The sequence below is a fragment of the Plectropomus leopardus genome, chromosome 16 (assembly GCF_026936395.1).
Source record: "Plectropomus leopardus strain MGB_pleo_1.0 chromosome 16, ASM2693639v1, whole genome shotgun sequence".
Taxonomy (NCBI): Eukaryota; Metazoa; Chordata; class Actinopteri; order Perciformes; family Serranidae; genus Plectropomus; species Plectropomus leopardus.
The window spans coordinates 31,775,079-31,795,446 of record NC_142191.1 but is presented as its reverse complement, the minus strand read 5'-3'; the positions used below and the strand labels follow the sequence as shown (position 1 = coordinate 31,795,446).

The following is a 20,368-nucleotide window of genomic DNA, read 5'->3' as shown; positions in this document are numbered from 1 at the left end:
TTAGTGTTGCCTGACTTAGGCATGTTTTATTTGGACAGCTCAGCAGATGAATGGCAATGCACGGCATGACATCTGGCATTACAAGAATGACAACTCCACCCTTGTTTAAGGTTTTGTTAGCCCAGGTGCCACTCCCATCTCATCACAATCAACCTGGAAGGATGAGGATTGTTTTGAAACTGTCTTTGTTTCCAGGACCAACAGACCTACGAGTATCATGAATGCCATACTTGTTTACAAAAAAAGTAATAGTTCAGCATAGAATTAACCCGCGCCAGTATGAGAAACAACAAAAAGAGAGAGACAAAAACATAAATGAACAATTTGAAGCAGGAGGTTGATCTCTTTGTGATAATGAAAGCTCACCAAAAGTTAGAAAAGTCCCCTCATTTCATAAAATATTATAATTGACACATTTATATATATATACTGCCTGACCAAAAGTCTCTTCTCCATGATCGTCCATTATCCCATCCAACATTACAATGCAAAAGTGTAGTTAAATAGTATAAGAAAAAAACCCCATACCATGGTTTTGCATGTTTTATCTCCTCACTTCACTACATCCTATATTCTATATACCTTACATTTTTGGCAACCATTTTGATATCCGTAAACTACTTTTCTGTTTCAGATGCATTTTTCTTGGTTTCCATTGATTCTCTGACAGTATGGAAGTTAGTTAGCAGATTTTTGAAACCAGCTTAAGTTGTGTTACATGAATTGATGTTCAGTGTGATGGATCGTAAACTTCAATCTAGTTTAAAAAATCAACTCATTTATTTTTATCTTTATAATGTACATGCGTGAGTGGAAACCAGTGGCTCCTGGGAGTGGAATATGAATAATACATCCAGTAATCTTCGAGGTCTAAGATGTAATATTTAATGGCATTTAGCAGTGAAGTTGCAGAACTGAAACTGTCATTTTAAGTTTATATTAATCCTATTAAAACATTGTTCTCCAACATGCTTAGAATGTAGGAGAACTAAAATGGCCATCACTAAAATGCAAGAATGTGAATGGTCCTACCTAAAGCCATGTTTGATATATTTGCTTCAGGCTACTGGAGAACAACACGGCAGACTCAGTGGGAGTTCTGAAGTGAATTTTCAAATCCCAGCATAGTGATGGAATAGCCCACGTTACTCGACCTTATTCTGTCTTTGACTGGCTTACTCTAACAATCTTATCCTTATCAGTCATATTCCTCTTGCCTGAACCTCAACAATCCAACCACTGAAAGCAACAAGTGGTAGGCAGTCATAGGGAGAGTAAGCCAGGTCAGTTATTCACAATCCTGGGTTTCACAAATTTGCCCCTTTGAATGTCGGCTGTCTAAAAATGGCTAATTCTAAGGTTAAAAAAAACACAATGATTCTTATTTTCAGGTAATTATTAACTCAGAATTTATGAATATTATGTAATATTTCTGCCAATATAGGCCCCTAAATCCTAAAGTCAGGACCTTCAAACTCCACTGTATGCGGTAGTTTGAAAATGTCTAGCAGATATATAAAAGTAAATGTTCTCATCGGCTCTCTTGGCAAGACTTAGTTGAGAAGATTGATGCCATGTATGTAAGACAGTGATATCAATCTTCTTGTTTTAGTTTCAAAAGGAAAGCCAATAAGCATTTTTTCCCAAAAGGTCAAGTCAACATGATTCGTAGTAAACAAGTTAAATATTTCTGCCCTTAAACTGTTGTCTTCCTCTGCATTTTACTCAGAAGAAAAGCTTCGTGACAATGTCATAATGTTGCTACCTCCCTGTACTTGGCTCGCTTTATTGAGAAGAAATAATTTTTTAAATAGAAAAAAAAAGTAAGAAAAAAGAAAAGAATCCCAACTCCCCAAAAAGCATGACGTAAAGTGTTGATGGAAAGTACTTTTTGAGGACTCAATCACCACACGCTGAAAGTACTTGTCAGATGAATCCAGAATCCATGAGTGAGGGAGGTTCTTTAAGACTGTATCCAGATAAGACTGACATAATGAAAATGAGGTGTGGAGGGTGGCTTGAGCTGGCAGAGGACAGGGCCAACTTCACTTCCCATTCTTCCTCTCTTTTTCCGTCCATCTGCCCATTTGGGACAATGTCAAGTGTAGAAAACTGGGATTCTGTGCAATGGGTTGATGTTGTTGTCTTTCATGCTTCTTGCCTTTGAACTTGTGTTTTCTGCGTTGTGTTTGTTATGTGGGCTGTGGGGTTAGTGTTCAGGAATGTAACTGGCTGCTCAGTTGGTTGTTGTTCTGCTTCTTTCCAGTGTGTTTGCCGGCAAAGAGTGTGTCCTCCATGATGTCCCTGGGTCTGGAAATTTCAATGAGAGAATGTAAGTGAAAAGCAAACATTTGATTGACAATGAGTTTCTATTGACAGAAAATTCACCTGTGGCTCCTCTTGTCTTTGTGTCAGCGATCCCGTTAGCTCCGCCTGCTCCATCAGTCTGCCATAGAGAAAGACAGAAACGACAATAAAGACACGGTGTCTGTATGTAATTGTTTCTAATTCCCATTTCCCATCAAAATTAGCGTGTGCACACAGATTTTTCAAACACTGTAAACCTAAAAATAGGCTACGGAGTGCTTTCCCATTGCCAAGTACAAGGTACAAGGTAAATTTATTGTTACAGGTGAGCTGTGTATGCATTCCCAGTGCATTAAAAAGCCAGATGTTAGTGGTTGTTTGGGGATTTTTTGTGAAGTGGGAATGAAGCTTAAGGGAACTGTGAAGCTACAGCCAGCAGCTGGTTAGCTTAGCTTAGCATAAAGACTGGAAACAGGTGAAAACAGCTTGCCTGGCTTTGTCTAAAGGTAACAAAATCTGCCTAACAGCATCTCTAAAGCTCACTAATTAATGCGTTTTATCTCGAGTGCAACACCAGCAACGCCTTCAAAATTATAAAAGTCACAAGTCCTTTATGTCATTACTGTAATTTAATTGTTAATTGTTACAAGATTGTTTTCCAAGACTGGCAAAGGCATGAGGCATACTCTGCTTCTGCTCGGCTGGAACTCGTTACCTCCTTGTTGGGTTGGTTAGGTTTAGCCTGGAAGAGTGGGATTAGTCGGGGTGAGGATAAAAATATCAGGGTAAGCCAATCAGAGGGCGAGTAAGGCCGAGTAAGGCGGGACATGCCTTAGCCACTCTAGGAAAGAAATACTGGTCTCCTGTGGTAGTTATGTGGTAGACATGTCCACCATCAAGTAAACCTCCCCACACACACTAAATTGCTCTGTAAACTGTGCCGCACAACTTCCCTTTTTGGTTCCATTATATAACAGTTCACATGATCCCTGCCACCTGCCTCATGATTACGCAAGTTATGTACAAATTATGGTGCATTCATTTTCATTGGTATGAATACAAAAAATAAATAAGACCAACCTTCTCCAGGATGTGTTATATTCTGCTACTTATCACCATTAATGTTAAGTAAGTATTGTAATCACAATTTTTAAACTTATTCTGTAGGTCATATGCAAAACATATCCACAACATAATCCTTTTCAGAAAATCATGGCCATAAGGGACTCATAACATCATGATCCATTTCTTTCATTTTTTTTTGGGGGACTCTACATAATTGGACATTTTCAGTGATAGCATAATCTATTTTCTTTTGTCCCATGGGTTTGCGTGGTTTGAAGCTAATGAGGCCAATAGTAGCAACAATACCACAATTTTAACCATCCTCCTCTTATTGCTGATAATCAGTCACTTAATGCTGCTAATTGGCAGCTAAGGAATAAAAGGAGTGAGGCAGGGGCGTTTCTATGATTTGAGGACATTGGGGGCTTAGCCTGGACCCCTGTAGGGGAGTCTGGGGGATGCATCTTTTTGATGAACAAGTTCTATTTTGATGCTTTTTTTTAAATGCACTCTGGTACCTTATTTACCCTGGCAAACCTTTTTTTTAAAAACTACTACTAAACAACTGGAAACAGAGACAAAAGGACGGTGGAAAATAGGCAGTTGATACCTTTGAGCTGTTCACATCATATGCATTGCCACTCCTCCTGTGGATGACAAAAAAGAAAGGTTATTAATAGTTAATATGACATGCTACATCTGTGTGTACTCAGTGTGTACGGGGACAAAGGTGCAGACAGGTCTATGGCTCAAGAACTTTAAAATGCTGTCCATCTGTCATTTACATCCTTATTGCCTTTATCGTCATGGTTTACACAGGTACCAGCACTCGGGTCAAAGTCCCCTGCTGTCCCTCCAAAAAGTCTTCATGTCTATAACTGCCATTCTGCCCTGCTAAACTGCAGCGTTCAATTATCCGGCACAGCATAAAGTAAATCGCTATTCAAATCTGAACAGTGTTGGAGTTGATTAGACCTGACTGGCTCGGCTGAGCCCCGGCAGAATTGCATCTGCTTAACTTTGGGAAGACCAAGCTCTCATTAGCAAACTAACTAATTCAAAGCTCAAGTCAAGTTTCGCTCTACCAGCTACATTACTGAAGTAAAGGTCAAAGGCTTGAAATACATTGGACTCATGTTCTAAACAAAGATTATAATTAGTCAGCAGTCAGAGACATGAAAGATTAATTTTGAAATGTATGACCTAAATTTCTCCTAGGGACTTGAGACATGATTTAAATTTGCTTTACTGAGACCTAAGAATGTACGTGACATTTGTTTTAAGAATTAGATTTGACTTAGGGCTTGATTTGGCAAGACTTGAGACATAACTCGGGACCTGTTTTAAGGGCAACTTGAGATAAGCCTTGGACGTGCTGTGGCAAGATTTAAGACTAGGCTTGGAATTGCTTTTACAAGATGAGAATATACTTCGACTTGCTTTGATAAGACTTAAGACTACATATAGACTTAATTTGATAAGACTGATGACTAGCCTTGTAATGCTTTGACAAGACTTGAGGCTTGACTTAGACTTGCTTTGACAAGACTTTGGTATATGGACTTGCATTAATATACGTACTGCCTTTCTAGTCTTCCGACCACTCAAAGTGCTTCTACACTGCATGCCACATTCAACCATTCACACACACATTCATACACTTGTGGCCACTTAGATGTCCTACTATGAAAATTTACAAGCTCTGACAAAAATAGAAATAGTGGACTTGGGACTTGACTTTAAACTTGACTTGAACTTGCTTTATAAAGACTTGAGACTAGATTTGGATTTACTTTGACAAGACTTGAGACTAGACTTGGTCTTGCTTTAACAAGACCTGAGACCAGGCTTGGATTTGCTCTAAAAGGGGATGAGTTGAAATTTGCCTAGAGACGACTCTAAAGTTAATTTAAAACTTGCTTTATGAAGACTTAAGACTTGACTTGAACTTGCTTTACCAAGACTTGAGACAAGGCTTGGATGTGCTCTTAAGGGCTTGAGCTGAGATTTGCCTAGACACGACTCGAAAGTTAATTCAAAACTTGCTTTGGCAAGACTTGTGACTTGTCTTAGTCTTCCACTGACAAGATTAGATAATGGATTTGGGACTTCATCTCCAGGTCTTGAAACATAACTTCAAATCACCTTACCAAGACTTGAGACGTGACTAAGTTTTTACTGGATCGGGACTTGATTTAGACCTACTCTGAAGACTTACAACAGGCTTTTGTGCATTTCCCCCCAAAAACGACTGAATTAACTATTAGGCTTCAGTGTTAAAAATGCTGGATCTCTTTCAAACCTCCTATAGTGAGATACCTCACTTGGTCATCAGAGAGCTGGGGTTACCCTGGTAACCTAAAGATCTCCTTAAGCAAGTGAAAACATTATTTAAAAAACTTGTCAGACTAATAAAATCTTATTACACCTTTATGTACTTTATTGCACAACATCTGTTCTTTGTCTGAACTCAATCACCACACACCGGCACCAGCGCTTTCCCCTCTTTTACATATACAAACATTCTGATGAGTTATGATTCTCAGCTCTCACTACACTTCCTCTCTGGTTTCATTCCTCTGAGGGACAAACTGGCTCAGGAATGTACAGACGTAGACAGCAAAAGATAAGACTGTAGTTTCACCTCAAAGCTCCTCTGTGTCACTATCACTGGTATGTTTGGCGTGACAACCACAGTAAAGGGTGTGCAAACACGCGCACATTTGTATAAAAAAACACTGACATGCGCGTGCATACACACAAACACAGACTCACTAGAATTCTATTGAAAGTAAATGATCCAGGCCCAGCCCGTTTTACTCAACTAGCTCACCCTTCAAATGCTATCTGACTGCACGTCTCTGCTTCCTCCTCTTTAAACAGCCAACACCCTTCATCAAAAAATCACCCATCGAGTCGAACAAGTCTCTGTTCTGCACTACTGAATAGCAATTAAAGCTGAGCAAGTCCGGTGACACAAAAAATGAATCAGCCAACGTATTTTGAACAGGAGAAGACTTGTTTTAAACTGGGTGGAAGTGTTGGCCACCATTACTCATACATTAGGTGGTACTGCTCTCAATTCTTTAAACTTTTTTTAACACTTTAAACCTGATCAATTTGTCTTGATTTCTGGTAGAAACATGGGAAGAAGGCAATGAGCAACGAACACAAAGGTGACTCAAAAACTATCAAGAAATTAGTAAAAAGTACAAGAAAATTAGCTAAAAGTTATTTTTAAAAAAATAAAAAATAAAATAAAAGGCAAATTAGACACAAAAAAAACACCTGGAAAAAGTGTTTAAAAATTATTAATTAACTAATATTTCTGTCACTTAATTTTAAATATGTATTTATGATCATTAGAAACGTAGTTTTTCCCTAGCTTTTTTCTTTTTCCCTAGACATTTTTCCCTGTTTTTTTTCTTTTTCGCTTGACATTTTTTCCCTAGCTTTTTTCCAGACATTTTTCCCCTTGCTTTTTTTTTTCCTACATGTTTTTCCTCTAGTTTTTTTCTTTTTTCTAGACATTTTTCCTAGCTTTTTTGTTTTCCCCTGGACATTTTTCCCTAGCTTTTTAGCTGTTTAAAAAATAATCTTAGAAATCTACTGATTTCTTGCACCTTGTTAAACATTTATTACGTAGTTGCACATTGCCTTTTCCCAATGTTTTTGAAAGAAATTGCACCAATTTTTTTAGGATTCAAAGGTTTAAATGACAGCATGGTGTAAATGGTCAAGGGCAGTTAAGGAACGACACACAATGACTCGACACATAGAATACTCGAATTAAATGTCACTTTGAGTAAACACATGCTTTACTCACTTGCTGCACTGGCCACAAAGGGCGAGGAGAGTGGCGCCAAGGATAAGGAAAACGACGAGGGAGATGATGCCCACCTCTGTGGATGAAAATCCACCCAACATGTCAACCATGCCTAGTGGAGCCATTGTCCTTGTGTTCTGTAAGGAATGGCAAAACCGCAACAAAGGTAACAATGAAGCTGGCACATGTTTTCAAAGCAAATTTACAAGCAAACAAAGTGGGTGTGTGAAGGTTTTACAATAAATTTTCAATTAGATACAAGATCTCAAATATTTAAGTCCAACATTTTCCAGATGAACATATTCCTCAAAAGGAAACATAATGACACGCTGGTAAAGGAATTTTTTTTTAACTTGACAAAGTTAGTATTCTGGCTGCCTTATAATTTTAAGTTGACTGAATTTTAGAAAATAAGTTGAATCATTGCAAAATTACCTCAACTTCACTTCTCAGATCCAGTCAAATGAAAATATAAGGCAGGCCGGACACTAACTTTTTCTAGTTAAAACAAATCATTTTTTACAGTGGGCTGCAGAAGACACTGTAAAAAGAGAAACTTTGAAATGTTAGCTCTGAGGCTGCCTTAAATTTTCAAGCTGACTGAATTTAAGAAGACAAGTTGAGTAATTACAAATTACCTCAACTTATTTTCTCAAATCCAGTCAACTGGAAATTGTAAGGCAGCCCTGACACTAACTTTTTCAAGTAAAACAAATCGTTTTTTCTTTTTTTACAGTGGGTTGCAGAATACACTGTAAAAGGAGACAATTTGTTTGAACTTAAAAATGAGTGTCGAGGCTGCCTTAAACTTTCAAGTTGACTGAATTTGAGGAGATCAGTTGAATCAATACAAAATTACCTCAACTTATTTTCTTAAATTAAGTCAACTTAAAATTTTGAGGGTTCCTGGACACTAACTTTTTCAAGTAAAAACAAATTGCTTTTTTGTACAGTGCAGACAATAATGCTAAGAAATAAAACTCAGGGATCATGACTTACATTGTATACTGCCTTACTCCGCTGTGGCTCTGTCACCGACTGCTGTCACTCATTAAACTACTCTGTGTGTGTCCCAGCAGGCTGGTGCCTTAGGGAGGGACTCACTTCATTGGTGCCCTGCCTGTGGTAAAGGAGGTGCTGACACCAGCCCATAAACAGCCCATTGTGTTTTTTGTCATCACTAAATCACATCTGCACCTGAGCGCCTCAGCACCTGAGATGCCTGCGGCTTACTGGAATGTTGGAATGTGTGACTTCGCCAAATATACTGACACGGTAATCTCCAAAGATGGTAGGTGATCGATTGAAAAACACACAAAATTGGTTCAAAGAAATGTACCAACTTCTGCTGAAAATGCTCCCCTGGGGGAAACCTGAGAGCTGAACCAACCCACTGATGTTAATTCATGTGTGTAGTGTAGCTGCCTGCCAGGGGAAAGCTCATTAGGCAGACACACACACACACACACACACACACACACACACACACACACACACATACACATTCAAACAACACCTCCCCCTAGCAGCACTTTATAAGTCTGCAGAAAATTGGCAGCGATAGCAGGCCAAGGGCAGCTTCATACGCGTCTCTTTACACATTTCAAATATGCAGCCATCTGTGTTGTGTTGTATTCCTGAGCAATGAGTAATACATTATTCATAACATACTTTCTAACACACTTTTTACACACATTTTAATATGGAGGTTGTAATATGACTCCATGGTCTCCTATAGTCTGTTACATGTCACTGTAAAATATGACAAGTTGATCTTACTTTTTAAAAAATCTAGGAAATTGCCTTTGATTTGATTTGATTCCGATTTATTCTGAACATGGACAAAAAGGGAAAAAGAAAAATGATACAAACAAGCAGACAGACAAAAACAATAATATTTACAATGAAAAACATAAGGCAAAAGAAATTCTCAAACAAATAATGACTTAGTTTACATATTTAAAAGAGAGTGTAAAGAAATAAAAATGTATTTAATCCTACCCCCTCCATAAGTGATTGAATTTCAATAAACCTGCCTCCAGGAAGATAAACTAGCAAAAATAAATACTAAGCAACCACATCAATAAACGGTAACGCCTGTAAACAGCTGGTAATTGTCAAACCCCCACTTCATCCCTGTACCTCATGAAAATCATATTTTTATACATTTTTTAAACTGGTTTATGACACATTGATGTACAAAAACTTTTTCTTGTTGCTACAAACACTCTAAGTTTTGAAATAAATTTTTCCCCTTAAATTGTAACCCCCTTCTCGATCACTGGGCATTTTTGTAAATCGCCTTGAAAAATGTACGTAAATATAACCATTGGTATAAATTAATCTTTACTTCACATCAAATTTTTATGTTTACTTACAATTTTGTTATATTTATTTAATTTTGTTAGGTTGTTGCAACTTAAAAATGACAAGTTTAATCAAAAAACTCTTTCTAAGTTTTAGCAACCAAGTTTACTGAGCTATATATCTGCATTCTGCTGTTGGCAAACCAGTCAGTCATATTTGTGTTTTCTTAAACAAAAAAAAAACAGTTTCAGATTTTACGATGTGCAGTAAAAAGAAACCATTAGTTTTAACCCTTTGAAACCTGGATCATGCATCACTTTTCTTGTGCTGCCTCCAGATGACTCTCACGAGTTTTTAAACCTTTGAAGCTTTATCAGATTGGTTAGATTTCTTCTTTGAAAACAGGAATGAAAACAGCAATGAGCGACTTGCCAGGAGATGTCCGAATTAAAAGAAAATAATAATAATAATTTAAACAAACTAGAAGTATTATTATTATTAGGCACTTTTTAGGAAATTTTCTTCTTGTTGTGTTTTTTTTTTTACTCTTTTCTTTTTTGTGTGCACATTTTCAGCTATTTTGTTTTTGCTAATTTTCTCCTAATTTTGGGTCCATTTCCTCTTAAGTTGTTCATTGTATTCTTCAAATGTTTTTTAAAAGAATTTAAGCCAGTTTGGTTCAGGTTTCAAAGGATTGATTCTAAAAAGTTAGTGTCCAGGCTGAATCATAAACAAAATGACCTCAACTTTTCAGCCCAAACTCTGACTTTTAAAAGTTAAAATAAATAGTTTCTTAAACAGTGTTGACATTTGTATTGCACATTGACTAGCAGTTGGATACACACTTGATACTCAGTAAAAGACACTAAAAAAATATGCTGCTTTTGCAATGCATATGTTAATCTCTCCTTCTTGGTCCTGGTACTGAGAGCTGATTGGCTGGGACCACTGAAATCACCCTCACAAGGGAGGTATTAGAGAGAAAAGGCTCATTGTTCTGAGGCAGAGCAGGGTTTGGATGCAGGCTGAGGCCAGTGTAACTGGATTATTGTGCTTCAGATCACTTTTACTCTGACAAGATCAGTACTTAAGGCATGAAACTGAGGGATAATGTAGATGATAAAGTCTCCCCTGTGCTGACATCCAGGCAGTGCTTCCCCCAAGGCAGGACCAGCGGGAAGGAGGACCATGACCACCCTCATACAGCTGCGGTCCCCCACACTGCCCACCCCTGGCAAAAATAATTAGGCTGATACACTGCCTGTAGCAATACACAAATTTGTATTGAAAAGTCTGGTACCAGGCTTTTGGTTTGCTACACATTACAGACCAAAAAATATGCTGAACTATCCTTTGGAAGATGAAATACCAGACCAGCTTAAATTGTGTTTCACCCTTTGAAACCTGACATCGCCTTTGCTTTCAGACGCCTTTCACAAGTATTTAAACCTTTTAAACCCAAACCTTTTCTACTTTTTTGACTAATTTTAAGGTAATTTTCTTGCACTTTTCACAATTTTATTTATTTATTTGCTAGTTTTTTTTCTTTATTTGTTGCTCATTGCCTTCTTTACAGGTATTCTAAAAAGTCTGCTGTGTCTAGTCTTACCCCCATCCTGATGAAATGCTTTGAGAAACTGGTTCTCCAGCACATCAAAGACAACATCCCTGCCAGCCTGGACCCTCACCAGTATGCTTTCAGAACCAACAGATCCACAGATGTCATATCTTCACTCAGTTTTCACTCACCTGGGGAATAAGAACAGCTACATCAGAATGCTGTTTGGAAAACGCAACACTCTGGGCTTCGGTACAACACTCTGCAACTGGATACTGGACCTCCTCACATACAGACCCCAGGGAATTTGGACCGGAAGTCACACCTCCTCTACATTAGTGCTCAACACCAGAGCCCCCAGGGCTGTGTGCTCAGCCCCCTCCTGTTCACACTGTACACCCATGACTGCACTCCCAGACATCAGGAGAACTCTATTGTGAAGCATGCGGACGACACCACAATCATAAACACCTATAGGTTCCTTGGAATTACGATCACTGAGAGCCTATCTTGGTCATCACACATCAGCACCCAGGTTAAAAAAGCACAGAAAGGCTCTGCTTCCTACAGAAACTTAAGAAGGCTATACTCCAGAGCAAGATCCTGGTTAACTTCTACAGAGGAGCAACAGAAAGCATACTGACCGGAAACAACATGAACTGGCATGCTTCATGCTCGGCCCAGGACAGGAAGGCTCTACAGCGGGCGAGTAAAACTGCGCAGAACATCACTGGTTCCCTTCTAAAGAGCATCAGTGACATCGGTGAAGTGAGGTGTCTGCACAGAGCCCCAAAGATACTGAAAGACAGCCGCCACCCCAGCCACAGTCTGTTCACCCTGCTGCATTCTGGGAAAAGATACAGAAGTATGCGCGACAGAACCACCAGACTACAGAGCAGCTTCTTTCCCCAGGCTGTGAGACTCCTTAACTTCTCCCCCAACTCCAAAAATGTAGCAGGATTTAGGATCAACTTAAAATTTCATGTCTTCTTAAACTACATTTAAGAGAAATGACAATAAATCTACCTTGTATCTTGTTCCTTATAAAATAAATCAAGCCAATTTGCTCAGGTCTCAAAGGGTTATCTCTCTATATTTATATATTTAGAATATCATAATTACATATTTAAAAAAAAAAAAAACATTAAAAAGTTGGCATTATTTTAAAGCAGTTCCTCATCAGTTTCTATATTGTCTCCATTGTGATCCTTGCTGTGAAATTCACCCAAGACAAACTGAGGTGATTTTTGTAATAATTCAAGTTTTCTTGTCAATTCCAGTCAACAAAAAAAAATAAACCCACTTTATTGCTTTTTTTTTTTTTTTTTTTACCAATTAAAACAAAGTTTCTTTTTATAGTGTGAGTTACCACACTGACTGCCAAGGGAGAAGACCAATTACGTCATACTTCATTCAAGCTGTATTAAAATCATTAAACATGCTTCATATAATTTCCCCAGAGAAACAGTTATTTTACATTTTTAGAAAGGTTTGTAAAAGAACACTGATTGATATTGATTCTTTTTTTACTAAAGCTTAGACATTGTTAACTTTGTTTAAAAAAACAACTTCATGTTTTAGTTAATGATTTTTTCTCATTTAATACCTGCATAAATGTGAGCAAGCAAAATATAACTATTCCTTTAATAAGCTTAATGCTATGAGATGAAGTTTTGTAGATGCAGAGACACACATAAAGATAAGGCAGAGGAAGAACTGCGATTATTTACCCCAACCTCACCACCCTTGACTTTTTATAGATTATACACACGCACGCATCTCTTTGTTAGTAATGACACTGATACCAACTAACGCCCACACTCATTACTTGTTGAACAGCCCCATTCTGTCATAATTATCGTCTGAAGCCCTGCAGATCAGACAATCTTTTCCTCGCAGCAATTTTCATTTGTTCCCTCTCTGAGATCTGGAGATTATCTCAGCAGCACAAAGCAAAATCAATAGCTTCGCTTTCACCGCAGCGGGGAGGAAGCCAGCAGGAATCGTTGCCAATTTCTAAAATTTGTAACATAATCCTGAAAGCACAATTTGCTCATATAGGAATGAACCCAGCTAACAAATAATCTCAATTGTGGGTGTATTGAAAAAATAATAACCTTCCTGTTGCTAGCTGATTGAACCCAATGCTACCACAGGGTGAGCTAACACACTGCTGGGCCCACCACTGAGGGGGCCACATTCATTTATTCAGAGCCAACACAAGCAAAGTTGATGTCTTTCAAAAATATGGAAAGAAGGCAATGAGCAACTTAACAGGAAATTACCCAAAGAAATGGAAGAAAATTGTATAAAATACAAGAAAATTACCTGAAAATTAACACAAAAAAAGAAAACAAAAAACTAAAAAAGAAAATTACTTTAAAAGTGCTTAAAAATTCTAATTCTACAACTTTTTTTTATATTTAATTATGATAATTATAAATATATTTTTTCTTAACTTTTTGTCCCCCCTAGACATTTTTCCCTCGCTATAAAAAATAATAATTTTCTCAATCTTGTAATGTTGTGCAGCTTGTTTGGTGTCATTTCTTTCAAAAACATGGAAAAAAGGCAGTGAACCACTTGGTAAAATATGGTCCACAAATTGCAATGAATTAGTCGCAAATTTTTAAAAAAAAAACAGGAAAAATGTCCAGAGAAAATCCAAAAATGAATGAAAATTGAAAAAAAATAAATACATTTAAATTGAAAACAAAAAAAGCACATTTCCCTTAATGTTTATGGGAAAACTATACCTTTAAAATGAGTCCTGAGCTCTGACTCACACTGATACTGCACCGTCTTGAAAGTAATCCTGAAGGAATTTTCTTTACATATTAGAAACAAAGGGTGTGGCTACTTGCTTAACATGACTGAAATACAATATCTATCATCAAACAAAGAGCAGGCAAAAGCATAGAGACATGCTGACGCAGCCTGCTGTCCTCTATGGATAAACAGGGTCCAGAAGATCTAGTTGTGTTTAACATTGGTGTCTAAACACCCTTGATTTATCTCATCATCTGTTCTAAATATTCAAAATTTGCCAATTCTTTGCAACTTTTTCTATTTTGCTCTAGATCCTGTTTATGTTATGTCATGCTTTTTTGTTATATAGTGTTTCATAAAGCTTGTCCTTGGGTATCTGGCTGCTGTAAATCTGATAAATATCAATATGTTGAGACAAATTATCTGCTCCCACTCCATCCAGTTAAAATCCTTCAGTTTAGAAACAATAAAAAAATTTTTTTGCGTGTCTGGATCTCGATATTAAGAGGACAGAAGAAGACAATCCTTCAGAGCATCTCGAGGGTCTTAGAAGTCATTTGATTGGCTGAAGAAATAAAACAAAAAAACATGCAGGCATTGCAACTGTCTTCTTTTCTAACTAACACACACACACACACCCACACACACACACACACACACACACACACACACACACACCACATCTGATCTGCTAAGGGATTTTATCCACGTGGAGGACCATTCTGCCAACTTGTCTCTTGCACTCTGTCCCCCTGTCTCTGTGTTAAACTAGCCTCTTTGTTCACCCAAATACAGCTATCTGGCGAGTCCACTTCGATGGACGCATGGATGGATTACTGAGCGGGCCTACCAGGCTCAGGGGCCCAAAGTGTCAATGTGTCAGAGAGAGACAAGAAATTACCCCAAAAACACACAAAATAACCTAAAAGAGACACAAAATGACTATAAAGACGCACAAAATTACTACATAGTCACAAAATTATCTTAAAAGGACAAAAAATGATTGCAAAAAGACACACATGGGAAGAAGGCAATCAGCAACGAATGAGGAAATCATCCAAAAATGAGCAAGAAATTTGTAGAAAAAAAATAAGTACAAGAAAATTGAAAATTACCTAAAAAAAATGTTTAAAAAGATAGAAAAGGTAATAAATAAATAAATAAAATAAAGGCAAACAAGATTTAGTGAGAAATGCCTAAAAATTATTATGTAACATATTAAATTAATAACAAATTGAATTAAATTTCTTTAGTCCCTTGACATTTTTCCCTAGCTATTTTAAAAATAATTTTCTAAATCTACTCATTTTTTGCAATTTGTGGAACTTTTCTTACCAATATGTTCATTGCCTTTTTCCCCATGTTTTTGAAAGAAATTGCACCAATTTGCTCAGTGTTCAAAGGTTTCAATACTTGTGAAAGGCGTCTGAAAGCACAAGAAAAGTGATGTTGCTGCAGGTTTCAGAGGGTTGACTGTACCAGACAAGAAATTATTAGACTCTGACATTATTTTTATTATTGAAATACTTTTAGTAGTCACATTTTTCACTGACAAACTGATTGTTAAAAAACAATACAAAGATGGCTTTATTTTATTATTACGTATATTTAAACCCACCCCCTCTCTTTGTCTGACACACACATCTACAAACGCTTGTCTTCATCTTGTTTATCCTGCAGTTGCTTTGTGATGTGCCTCATTGTGATGAGTGCTGTCAAGATGCAACACAGGATCAGGGCAGGGAAGGATACACAAGCCCACCACAGCTGCCTCTCTCCAAAAACCTCCATCACTGCATCTCTGCGTTTGGAGTAGTCGTGGAACAGAGCCTCCAGCTGGGACACGGTGCACAAGGACAAAAACAGGTGGAAGATCTGGTGGCCCTGTCCCACAAAGTCACAGCGGCCCGGGAGGAAGCGCTCAGGGATGGGACAGGAGAAGAAGAGGGCGGAAAGGAGGAAAGTGACAATCTGGAGGGCGTGGAAGGACATCGAAGGCTCCTGTGTCCAGGAGACGGTAAAAAGGCGATGGACGACGGGGCTGATGCCCAGCACGTATGCTAGAGTGGTAGGGATTAGCTGGCAGATTTTACGCCGCAACGGATACGGCCGTCTGTACCTGGACTTAGCGAAACAGCAGCCTGCACAAGAAAGCCACCCAAAAAAGGCAGCTCCGGGTAGAAACAGCAGCCCGACATAGCTTTCTCTCCATGTTGCCTCTGACGTGTAGAAATAATGTCCGAGGGAGCATCCGTACTGATACACAGCTACACCCACGTAGTCCATGAAGAAGAAGAAATAGTGTGCATGTTCAGAGTGAGACTGTAAGAGGTGAGCTGCCACGCTGAGGAGCAAATAGGTGAGGGAGGACAGCAGGAAGAGGCTCAGAGGTAGAGAAACAGCATCCAAGGTGTACCCCAGGGCACCTACATTGGCCCACCAGCGGAGCAGCAGCACAGGGACCGCCAACAAGTGAGTCCACACATTTAGGGATTCATTGTGTCTCTGGAAGAGGCTGAGGAGGTAGAAATGCCAGTGCTGCTGGACCGGACGGTAGCCTGACAGGATGTAGGGCTCTCGGAACAGAATGGGGACCTGGGAGGCGGTGACGGTAGAGCCGGGTGACGGAAGGCAAGATGGTATAAAGTTGGAGAAGCGGGGCAGACGGCTGAGGTGCTTGATGCTGAGGGTCAAGGCGCTGAGTCGTTTCAGAATGTCGTCCGACATAGCTAGGTGATGGGCGGAGAAGAAGGAGGAGGTGGAAGACTGCTGGACAGAGCACCCTGTGGGAGACAAAACAGAACCAGAATTACCACCTCATGGCTGTGTGCTTCCGCTGACCAGTCAAGTTGCAATTCTAATTTACATCCAATTGACCTATCGCTAAGCCCTGCCCTCAAATGCCACAAGCCAATCACACTTTGTGCAGCTATACAATGGACTCAAAGATCCTGAAATTTAGATTTGAGTTACAATCCATGAAACTTTCCAAAATCCGAGAAATATTCTGAAATCCTAGAAATATCCTAAAATCCGAGACATCAAGGAAATCAAAGAAATAACCAAAAACCTGAGGGATGTCCTGAAATTCCGCAAATGTCCACAGATGTCCAAAAATACTAGAAATGTCACAAAACATTTGAAACACCTTAAAATCTGTGAGATGGCCGAAAATTTGTGAAATGTCCTAAAATCCTAAACATCATAAAATCCTAGAAATGTTTTAAAATCCCTAGTGCGACTGGCTCCTGGCTTCCAGTCATTTTGTAAAAGTGGCCCCCAAGCAAAACAAGCTGAGTATCTCTGCTCTATGGAGATTTTCAAGTCAGAGGTATGAAGACTGGGCTTAAAGCAATCTGAGGGGGATTCAAATTGGGAGAGAAAGCTAATAAAAGTTCACACAAAGCAGCCGGGAGAACATGCTGTGAAACCTCTGAGACAGATTAACAAACCAGGAGTGTTTTTATGAGCTCTGAAATACTTCTGCTACAGTTCTTCCTGTGTTTTTAACTCTATGTTTAGCCAAACATTTCAATGTTTTCATTTGACACATAGGTCCAAGTTGAACTTCTTTTCAGCTCATTTCCTCCTGCAGTCTCTCCACACAGTAATAAAACAAATACACACAGCATGAGAGCGTCACAATAGGCAGACATTCTTCTCCACGTAGGTCGTGCACACCGGAAAAGCAGGTTGTTGTCAAACCTGTTACCATCACCCTCCTCTTATTATATATAGAGAGAGAATTGCTAGAATACCTCTCTCCTGTCAGACATGGAAGGCAGAGACAAATCCTAAAGAAGTACAGGCTCAGTGACCACAAAGTGGCAATCATAAGAGGAAGACACAAAAAATGATGGCCACCAAAAGAAAACAACTGGTTACTGCTCCATGGGTGAGGTTGCACAACACATCCTAATATGACAGTTCATATGATTTCTTACGAAAATACACAATAACACACACACGTACACTATATATACGTGTGTGTGTGAATCTAATTACACACACACGCACACTATATATGTGTGCGTGTGTGTATGTGTGATGAGATTTTTAGCAGTTTTTTTCAGGTCATTTTTTCCCCCCAACTTTTAATTTTTTCCTATTTTTTCCTTTTTTATTGGTGCTTATTTTCAGATAACTTTTTACTAATATTTACTTTTACAAATTTATATAAATTATATATATATATATATATATATATATATTATAATGTCATTGTTGAATTTTTCTGACATTTATGCCAGAGAGACAGAGAGAGAAAGAGAGAAAGAGAGAAAGAGAGAGGGAGAGGAATGTAAATCACTGTTGTCGCCAGGGTAAATCAGCACCTATGGAGGCGACAGGACAAACAGCCACCCATGTGAGGATAGACTGCTCCTGCAAACAGCCGGCTGCCTGCTGTATCCCCTCCTGATGTCTGCGTACTGACCGGCTCTTCCTCTGCTGTTGCTGAAACACGTGTCCTCTGAGCATGAATACCTGCGCATATTTACCTTCTAACAGGAGTACAGAACTGAGCTCATCTTGGACAAACAAGTCTTTGCCTGTGGGGTTAATGAAAACATACACACCTCGATACAAAGCTTGGTGCTGGAAAACAGGCAGGCTTACATTCTTAGTCCATAAGAACTCAAATAGAGAAATGCAGAGTGATATTTTTTAAAAAACCCTTTGAAATCTAAGCTGGCTTGATTTCTTTCAAAAACATGGGAAGAGGGCAAAGAGTAACAAAAAGAGAAATTACCCAAAAAAGAAACTAAAAAAAGAGAAAAGAATCTTAAGTGAAAATTAGTTGGGAGAAAGGAGAAAAAAACATGACAAAAATACTTGGAAAGGGTGCTTAAAAATATAATATGCCTGGAACATAATTTTAATTATGTAGTTGTAATAATTATGAATAGAATTATTTTCCCTACAACAACCCAAAATTACATGGCAAACAAGACTTGAAAAGGTGCTTCAAAACAAATTATTGGAAATCATAATTTGAAGTAGGTGATTATGATAATTATGTATAACTTTTGTCCCTATAGCTTCCCTGAACATTAAAAAAAAAACCTAAAAATTCTAATTCTACTAATTCCTTGCAGTTTGTGGAACATTTCTTACCAAGTGGCTCATTGCCAATCACACCAATCTACTCAGTGTTCAGAGGGTTAAAAACTTGTAAAAGGCGTCGAACAGCAGCACAAGAAAAGTGATGAGGCTCCTGGTTTCAAAGGGTTAACCTCCCTTGATGTCGCGCTCCGTGCAGCAGAGTCTCAGCAGAAAAACAACACATTTCTCCCACCTGATCCATCTGTCATTGTCGATGAAGTGCAAACAGACCTGTAGATTTACAATAGTCGCAGCGATAACTCGCGTCCAAACTAACCCTCTCTGTGTGAGTCAGCTGACAGGATCCAAAAGAAAAACATCGCCTCACCTGCTGGGATCGATGCAGCACCTGTTGCGCCCCTCTCTCTTCTCTGCAGGCAGCAGAAAGCAGCCTGTCTACCTGCAGACCTGCCTCCTGCACACACACTGAGCCGGGAACTACAGCACGCGGAGGAGCACACTGAGCCCCAGGGAGGCCAGCAGGGGGCGGAGGTTTAAGTGACCACGAAGTGCTGTGAACAGGGGCGTTTTAACATCTGAGGACGGTGGGGGCTTAGCCTCTGTAGGGGGGAACCCCCTTTTTTGATGAAGGAGCTCTATATTGATGCTTATCTGGAACTTAAGTTACCCTTAAAAACGTTCTTTTTTTTTTTTAACTTTAATTATAAATTGTGGTGTTTAAAGTATTAGGTGTAGTTGATAGTAATTGGTACCAAGTAGAAACAAAACACTTTGCAGCTGCTACCATTGAAATGTATTCTACAATTCTACAATTTCGTTTAGCAGACGCTTTTATCCAAAGCGAAGTACAACACAAGCAAGAATTTAGACTTAAGGAAAAAACCCTTAACCAGTAGCGATCTCAGCATCTGAGATTCAACAATCTCAGTATCACTACTTACGATGACAATCAACATACAACATCACACAACTTTGTCAGTGCTAGATAATCATTAGGTGCTGGGTTTTGGACCATCTGTCTTAGTCTATCCCAAAGGGCAAAGAGGAGAAGAGTCAGGTTAAGTGCCTAGGTGTTCTCGGAACAATTGAGTTTTCAATTGTCTCTTAAATTGATTGTATTGATTAGTTAAACAAAAAAAAAGTCTTTTTAGTGTGCATTTAGTCCAGCATAAATATGGATGGATTAATAAGATCCAAGGCATTTCCTCATTATCAGAGACTGTTCATTGTTTATGAGAGGGGAGGGGCTTCCACATTGTTGTGTTTTGAGAAATGTTTTAATGCTTAGGAAATGTGTGTTTTATCATTAATGTGTGTTTTGGGAAATGTAGTGTTTTGGTAGATGTTGACGTGTTTTGCTAAATCCTGTAGTGTTTTGGGAAATGTTGTAGGGTTTTCTGAAATGTTGTGTTTTGACCCGAATGGCCACCATACTGACAGCTTCAGTGAACAGTACCAGTGTTGTTTTCACA

The 20,368-nt window shown here is 38.7% G+C and overlaps 1 protein-coding gene and 2 long non-coding RNA genes across 4 annotated transcripts; 1 reads left to right on the top strand and 2 right to left on the bottom strand.

The window, feature by feature from the left end:
• On the bottom strand, nucleotides 1–8,334 carry LOC148186949 (uncharacterized). Its single transcript, XR_015779171.1, has 5 exons — nucleotides 8,198–8,334; nucleotides 7,199–7,335; nucleotides 3,983–4,019; nucleotides 2,389–2,446; nucleotides 1–2,310 (listed from the first exon to the last, which is right to left on the bottom strand). It is a non-coding gene; the product is annotated as an uncharacterized LOC148186949 (long non-coding RNA).
• LOC121955114 (uncharacterized) lies at nucleotides 2,205–12,803 on the top strand. The gene is made up of 3 exons (XR_006106600.2): nucleotides 2,205–2,332; nucleotides 8,278–8,489; nucleotides 11,082–12,803. It is a non-coding gene; the product is annotated as an uncharacterized LOC121955114 (long non-coding RNA).
• Nucleotides 12,804–15,322: 2,519 nt separating this feature from the next.
• paqr8 (progestin and adipoQ receptor family member VIII) lies at nucleotides 15,323–19,461 on the bottom strand. 2 transcript variants are annotated; one of them, XM_088089718.1, is made up of 2 exons: nucleotides 19,264–19,461; nucleotides 15,323–16,615 (listed from the first exon to the last, which is right to left on the bottom strand). In XM_088089718.1, the coding sequence occupies exon 2, from the start codon at nucleotides 16,557–16,559 to the stop codon at nucleotides 15,477–15,479; it is 1,083 nt and encodes a 360-aa protein (XP_087945844.1). In that variant the 5' UTR covers nucleotides 16,560–16,615; nucleotides 19,264–19,461; the 3' UTR covers nucleotides 15,323–15,476. The 2 variants fall into 2 exon arrangements, with proteins under 2 accessions (XP_087945844.1, XP_087945845.1); XM_088089719.1 differs by lacking the exon at nucleotides 19,264–19,461 and adding an exon at nucleotides 18,948–19,237.
• Between the last annotated feature and the right edge of the window lie 907 nt (nucleotides 19,462–20,368).

Coding starts and splice junctions, on each gene's coding strand:
- paqr8 (XM_088089718.1), bottom strand. CDS start 16,559: ATGTCGGACGACATTCTGAAACGACTCAGCGCCTTGACCCTCAGCATC.